Here is a 7,201-nt window from a genome sequence, read left to right on the forward strand (position 1 = left end):
CTTGCAGATACTTTATATGGAAAAAGAAAAGAATCCAAGGTCTTGATTACTGGTATTTAATATCAATATGGTCACACTGGTAAAATACCAAAATATAAATAAATAAATAATTTTTATATCAAATATATAGAGAATAAATAGTTCTTCTGCTCGCTGGAGTCTAAGAAAGATTCTTCAGAATAAAAATCTTGTACTCCTGATGCTTCCCCAGACATAAAAAGAACAGCCTTGTGCCAGCCTCAGTGATAGGAAGTGACAGGCAGAACATGACATCACTCTTTATTTTTAACTGACTGCCTTCTGGTGAATTTATTTTGCTGTCAGTAAATATTACAGCAGTGTTAGTCACATTCAGGCTTTACAGAGACATAAGCCCTTTCCCGAGTTTGATCCCAGAAGCTGACAGTTCTTAGCTTTCAAAGGAAGGATCTTTATTCCCAAATTGGGCACCGTGGCTTCCATCAACGGCCAGACAGTAAGGATATGTCTCAGAGAAATGCTAAAGTTCACTTCAAAGGTCCATAACCGCTAAACGCATTCGTGTGAATTTTACCATTACAGCTGCACCAGACAGGCTAACCACTTCAAAAAAAAAAACAATAAACCAGCCCATCAAATCCTGTACTCAAGAACATACATTTACTCAGCAATTGACTACTGATATTTAACTGAACTTGCCCCAGTCAGAGTCTAGCAGCTGTTAACAGCATCCATGTCCCTATTGCCACTAACGTCACTTTTCTTCTTAGCATCACTACACGTGCAATGCCTAAAATAAGACAGGGTCAGTAAGTTTATTACCAGAGAACATAAATTAAAGTCATGTTTCTATCCTTCTCCTGCTGCCAGTGTGTCTTTAAAATAAAGAAGAGGAGAAACTGCACCTCTGGGATCCCCCAAGAGGGCAGAGATCCAGCATGGATCATGCTTATGCTACCTTGTCTCTACTGGTTTTGTGTATCTTAATTGGCTTTCCTCACCTTTCCTCACCCACCAGCTTGTCTTGGCTTCTCTCAAAGGAAACTGCTGTCATTCATTACGCAGTATTCAAGCACACTGTAGCCTTAATAACTACCACATTACCGTTGTTATTATTAAATAATGTTACTAGTAGAAGACCAAGTTCTGAAAGCCCAAGTTTTGCATGCTCACAGTAATAAGCATGACTAGATGGATGCAAGGGCAGAAAACATGTCTTCCTCCTGAAAAAGAGCACAACAAGAAACTGGGTCCTGTCGCTGTCCTTCACTACCACTCCCACTCCAGACCACTTCATTCATAACTATTACTATTATATATTAAAAGAATCTGCAAACAGCACATACACAACTTAAAAACATAAAACAATTACTTATTGGCTAATAAGTAATCACAGACCAGATGGAATTAATGAGCCACTAATAACCTCCTTTGATAATACACCCTCTGAGGCTTGGCTGACCCCAGAATCATATGGAGGACCACCGGGTTCTATTGCTTTTTGCAACAGGCTGAGTCCTTAATGCTGCTTTTTCACCTTCCTTAACCTCTGAGGAATTTATGTCCTTGCATGCTTATGTTTTTTCTTAAATCTTTAAACTGCCGGTTCCATCTCAGCAATTTTACCTCTATCTACCTTTACCTGCCTCATCTTGCACAGCTCTAGACTAACTACTTTCCCACAGCTCTTTCCCAAAGTTTAATTGGTTGGGCTGGAAGAGAGGGGCTGCACCCTCGTAACATGGCATAGCCCACAGATCCCGAACACTACTGGGGGATTTGTCTAGATTTCCATGTGCAGCGTGTCTTCTAGGTGGTATCTGCTTATAAAATTAATTTTCTGTCACCTAACAAACCAGTGAGGTGCCCGTAATGAAATGCTTGTACGCGCTAGCGACAGTAAGAGGCACAACACCCCCAACTTTCATGTTACCCTTACTCAATTACAGACTTAAGAAGCGGATGAGGAGCGTTATACGTACACACACATATACCCCGGCCACCAGCCCAACCGCGGCTCTGCGCAGCCCTGGCTCTACTCCGCTCCCGCACTAACTCCCACCGACCATAACCCCGTGGATAAACCAGGCGGCGACAGCTACGACATGACGTAACGGCCGGCTCCCACCGGCGTGGGTGACGCTCCCCGGGGGGTCTGGGCCACAGCAGGACCAAACGGAACAGAAAGCACCACCGGGAGCTCTCTCCATAATCATAGGGAAAACCAACTGCTCATCAGCTCCATTTGCCCGGCGATTTTTCTCGGTCTGCTTCCCTCCGCTACCGGGCACCCGGGCGCAGGCGCAGCCTCTTTCCCCGCCACCACGCCGCTGCGCATGCGCCGCTGTCCTGCGCAGGCGCGGCTCGGGGGGTGCGGGCGGCGGCGATGGGGGGACGGCTGGCCCGCGTGTTTCGCACTTTCAACGTGGAGAGCCGGGCCCGCCGCGAGATCAGCAGGGAGAAGCCCAGGCCCGCGCCGAGGCACCCCACTTCCCGGCTGGACGAGCTGCCCGGTGCGTCCTGGCCTCAGGGGCTGCCGGCGGGGCTGGGGGGCAGCGGTGTCTGTGAGTCCAGCGCTGGGCCGCAGCACGGAAGGAGCAGAGCGGGTGCTGGAGAGCCGGCGAGCGGTGGGGCCGTGGCGCGTCCTGGTGCGGCGCGGGGCCGGTGACATTGAGCGCGGGGCGGCTGGGCGCGCGGGGCACGCTGGGAGCCGCAGCCGGCGGCGTTGGTTGCTGGGGCGGTTGCTAGGGTCGGGCTCCGGGGCCGGGTGTGCTCCGCGGAGGGCGCTCCTCAGCGCGTTGTGGTGCGACTTTCGGCGCCGGCGCTGAGGGAGCCCCTTGCGGCGCGGGAGCCGTACCGGCCCTCAGGGGAGCGGTTAACCTGGCAGCGCTAACACAGTGAAAACGTATGACTGAGACCTGCCTTCTCTCTTCTACCTTCCTTCCCCTCCCTTTAGACCACCCCGGGATAAAGGAAGAAATTTACCGGAAGGACGATAAGCTCCTCACCTTGTTAAAAGATGTTTATGTCCAGTCCAGAGATTCACCTGTGCGGGTGAGCATGTCTGTCTGCAGGAGGCATCCTAGTATCAGCTTTGTGGTTTTCAAATTCGGCAGCAATTCTGTAGAGAGGGAAATGCTCTGTTAGTGCTGAAAAGCTACCTTTTTACAGGTATAGTCATAGAATGGTTATGGATGGAAGGGACATTAAAGATCATCTAGTTCCAACCGCCTGCCATGGGCAAGGGGCACCTCACAATAGCGCAGGTTGCTCAAAGATAAAAGTGATGTTTTCATTACTCTGTCATAGATTAGTAGCACTGACTGTGTTTGACCCTGGGTCTTGAACATGTGACAGATCGTAATTGTACAAGTTTTTAAATGCTACACAGTCTTCCTTTTCAAAACACCGTTGATCTTTGTTTCTCACCTGAATTGCCACTTCTGCTTCCCCTAAGGCAGCAGGATGGTTGACCAACCTTTTGCAAAGACACAGGAGTTTGCGAGACATCTTTCATAGAGTTTTTAGAAGAGATTGAAACTACTGTGGAAGCATGGATGGGGTAGAGGACAAAGACATTGACATTTTAGTGGAATCTTTAACTGCTGATGTTAATGTCATGCTGTGCAGAGACTTTTCCTTATGCAGCTGAGGAAGTGCCATTGCTAGGGGTTTTTTCTGCATAGCCTTCTGGATTGTTTGGTGATAAGTTTCCTCATTGCCGAAAGCCACAGTCTTTGACTTGGAAGGCAAAGCATACCACTTCCAGCATAATGCAGACTCCTCTTTTCCACTATGTTACATTATGGCAGGTGCATTTTGCCTGTTGCATTATGGTACTGCTTTACTTTAGTTGCTTTATTCAGTAACAAGAGTTCTATAATCATCCAGCAGTAATATTCCTAAGTCTAATTAGGCACTTTCATAGTACCTTATATTCAAGACTTAAAGTATTCAAAAATGCAAAGAGATTTCTGCAGTGTCTCCCTGAAGTTTTCAGGTGATCTCTATCCTTAATTTTCATCGTAGCGTTAAGGACTCTAGTCTTGAAGTGCTGAAGGTCTGATTTCAGTTTCTTTCAATGTTCATTTGTAAGCCTGTTAAGAGAGAGAAAAAGCCAAAAGAGGAGCAGTCTTAGTGCTTGATTCCATGTCTACTCTGAGGTTGCTGCTATGTTAAGTCTTGCTCTAGTGGTGTGTCTGCTTGCAGTTGTTAGAAAGAGTGTGATTAATGTGTTGGCATGGAGGCTGGTGGACAAAACTTCATCTAAAAACTTTCTGCCTTTCCTTATGTTATTCTGAATACTTTGTGCCTCATGTATTTGTGTATACATACATATGTGTATATTTGATGCTAGGTCTGTCTGCAGAAAGTGGAAAAGCACCTACTCTTAAGTCCTGAAGTGGCAGATACCCAGGGACAGACACTTGAAAGATTGTTCATTATCTGGGGACAGTTCGAGCACAAAGTAAAAGAAACAAATGGAGAACTGACAGCATCGTCAGACATCTGGCAATTATAGATGCTGTAGCATCCACATTAGTTTTTTCAGCTTGTGAGTTAATACCGGGTGTCTGTGGGCTGATCAGTGGCTGTGGACTCATCATTTTAAAAGAACTTTTTCTTAAGTTTAAGAAAGGTTTTCATTCTCTCTTTTTTCCAGTGTCATTCGCTGGTTAATTAATAAAAGACAATATGGGAAAGGCAGATCTGGTTTGGAAATTACTTGAGAGGAAAGAATTCACATGTCTGAGCACTGTAGTAGTCATGGGAACTAAACTCCATATGATGCTGCAGAATCATTTCTTTTTGTCCAGCAAAACTTGTTCTCTAGACAGAGCAAAAGAAGGGATATCTTTTAGTTGCAAAACTAAGATCTGAAAAAGAAAGGAAGGGGAGAGGAAACTGTATGAAAAAGATTTCCAGTGGTATCAGAAGAAGGATACCAATTTGTAGTGTGATTTATTTTCCCCTTGCCATGAATCAGTACCAAATATTAGGTTATCTGCATTTACATTTGGCTACCAAAACCTATGGTTTGACTGCTAAATCTGTACAACACTCAGAGTTCAGTAGATGGTAGCTTTCCAGAAGCTGGGTGGGGGTTGACATCATATGTAGAATGGCTGCGGAAGAACTGGCAATTTCTGTGATGTCAAGAAGCAAGGCTGGCCAAGCATTATTTTTGGGTTTTAATGCTGTGAAAATATGGAAAGCTAACAGGAAATGCCGTATTTGGGAAAATGGTTGGGCCGCTACAATAAGCATAGTACACAGAACGGCTATTAAGTTCTTTTTGTTTTCCTTCCTACAATTAGGTAAAAGATGGAGGTGGTGAACATCTTCCACGTAAACAGGAGGAAAAGAGACTTACAAAACTAGGCCACTTGGGAGATGCAGATATTAAGAAAGTTTCCAAAGGCAAAATTTCCATTGTGGAGGCTCTGACGCTTCTTAATAATCATAAACTTAATCCTCAAATATGGACTGCAGAGAAAATAGCAGTGGAATACAGCCTGGAACTGAAGGATGTCAACTCTCTCCTAGAATTCTTCATTCCTTTCACTGTTCAGGAATTTCCTAAAGAAACCAAAAAAGCTATAAAGTCAACATAAAAATAATTACCAAAACCTTGTGTGATCTCACTCGTGTCTTAATTTTATTCTTGAGTATATTCAGTGTCTGGAAAGAATTGGTAATGTGTCATCCAGCAAGGCTGCTTCCTTATATACCAGTGAAGATGCATTCAAGCAATTCCACTCTATATTGGATGGCTTCATTTAAATGCAGCAATTATAGGATACAATTTGTAAACCAGAATATAACTAATAAATTGTATGAGAGCTGTCACACTGATTATCCCATTTGTATGTTACAAGTTCAGTTAAAGTACACAAGTTCACTGAGAACTTTACCTGAACAGATCACCTTTCTTAGCAGACACTTCCTGGCCTTCAGCTATATCAGTGCTCTTGAGTGTACTAGCTGTGTCATTTCATGTTGGTGTTCTTGCAACGACTTGCTGTCAAGGTCTGTGTATACACAAACAGCTGAATTTCTTTTGTGTAAGAATGGAATAGTATTTATACTTTGTAAAGAAGGCTAACCACAAGATCATTTGGGAAACTAAGCTGTGTCAAACTTAAGATGACCATTTCTGGTGCTGGGACAGTAATGGCTGATGTGTAGCTCCTTTTCCACTCTGTTCTGATTTAGCTTAAATAGCTCCACCTTCCCAGGTACTGTTAGTCAATGAATTTGTAAAGAGTGATGATCTGGCATCTTGCAGCAGTCCCTGGCACCTGTTGTGTGAGAAATAATTCTCATAATTAATAGGTAACTATGAAATGCAACTGGATCTACTAATTGGACCAACTAGTTGGTCTTGTGTAAATGTCTGCCTGTCCTGTTAACAATGGCCCTTTTTCCCTGTGGAGGTGTTGCCTGACTTACCCAAACGTGGGCTAGATCAGGTCATGCTCACGCACAGCAAGTTACTCACGTGCCACCAGATTGAAGATGAGCAGTATCCTTTCCACATTTTAGTAAGGACAGTGCAAAGTGGGCTGGTAGCAGATTGTTACCTCATTGAGGAGGGGAGATAATCAGAATTGATGTTCAAAAATGCGTTATGATTGCCTTCATTCAAAAGGAACAAACCCCAGATTTATGCAGCTAGCGTTAACATTCCTAGCGCCATCACCAAAGAAGTATTAAGAGTGTAGTGTTAGTAGCAGGTACAGAATGTAACTTTCTTTTAAAGAATTTTTCTGCCAGGTCTTAGATTTCAGAGTCTGGTAAGTATCTTACCAAAAAGATGGTCAGCTCACTATTTCACAACAAGATTCCACTTCTCTCTGAGATGGAACAAGGTATTTATGCTACAGTTTCCTATAGTGTATTCAAGGTTTTGCTTGATTCATTCTGAAGTACTTAATGGTCTGCCTTGGAGCATGACACCTATGAGTGCATTGTATGAAAATGTGAAATTGTTAGTCTTTGGATGTATGGGTTGGGGATAAGCCTGTCATTCTTCCTGTAATGTAATGGAGAGATAGCTGTGCTCTGAAACTAATGCATCCGAGTTAACATGCCACAATAAGATTTTTTTGTTTTTCACAAAATACTCTGCTTTATAGAATACTGTATGAGAAATACCTTATTGTTTGAGTACTGTGCATCCTAATGTAATATTTAAGGTAATATTCAGAAAACAGCTGTG

At 43.8% G+C, this 7,201-nt stretch overlaps 1 protein-coding gene across 2 annotated transcripts; it reads left to right on the forward strand.

Moving 5' to 3' along the window:
* Nucleotides 1–2,346: 2,346 nt before the first annotated feature.
* NDUFAF4 (NADH:ubiquinone oxidoreductase complex assembly factor 4) lies at nt 2,347–5,708 on the forward strand. 2 transcript variants are annotated; one of them, XM_080616082.1, is made up of 3 exons: nt 2,347–2,627; nt 2,936–3,033; nt 5,298–5,708. In XM_080616082.1, the coding sequence occupies exons 1-3, from the start codon at nt 2,366–2,368 to the stop codon at nt 5,592–5,594; spliced, it is 657 nt and encodes a 218-aa protein (XP_080472208.1). In that variant the 5' UTR covers nt 2,347–2,365; the 3' UTR covers nt 5,595–5,708. The 2 variants fall into 2 exon arrangements, with proteins under 2 accessions (XP_080472208.1, XP_080472209.1); XM_080616083.1 differs by having other exon boundaries at nt 2,347–2,492.
* The last annotated feature ends 1,493 nt before the right edge of the window (nt 5,709–7,201 follow it).

The sequence above is a fragment of the Psittacula echo genome (genome assembly GCF_963264785.1).
Source record: "Psittacula echo genome assembly, chromosome: 4".
Lineage (NCBI taxonomy): Eukaryota > Metazoa > Chordata > Aves > Psittaciformes > Psittacidae > Psittacula > Psittacula echo.

Bases quoted from the DNA above. Each gene is read 5' to 3' on its own strand.
- NDUFAF4 (XM_080616082.1), top strand. From the start codon at position 2,366: ATGGGGGGACGGCTGGCCCGCGTGTTTCGCACTTTCAACGTGGAGAGC. The intron at 2,628-2,935 runs GTGCGGCGCGGG...CCCTCCCTTTAG, and splicing joins TGGGGCCGTGGCGCGTCCTG to ACCACCCCGGGATAAAGGAA. The intron at 3,034-5,297 runs GTGAGCATGTCT...TCCTACAATTAG, and splicing joins CCAGAGATTCACCTGTGCGG to GTAAAAGATGGAGGTGGTGA.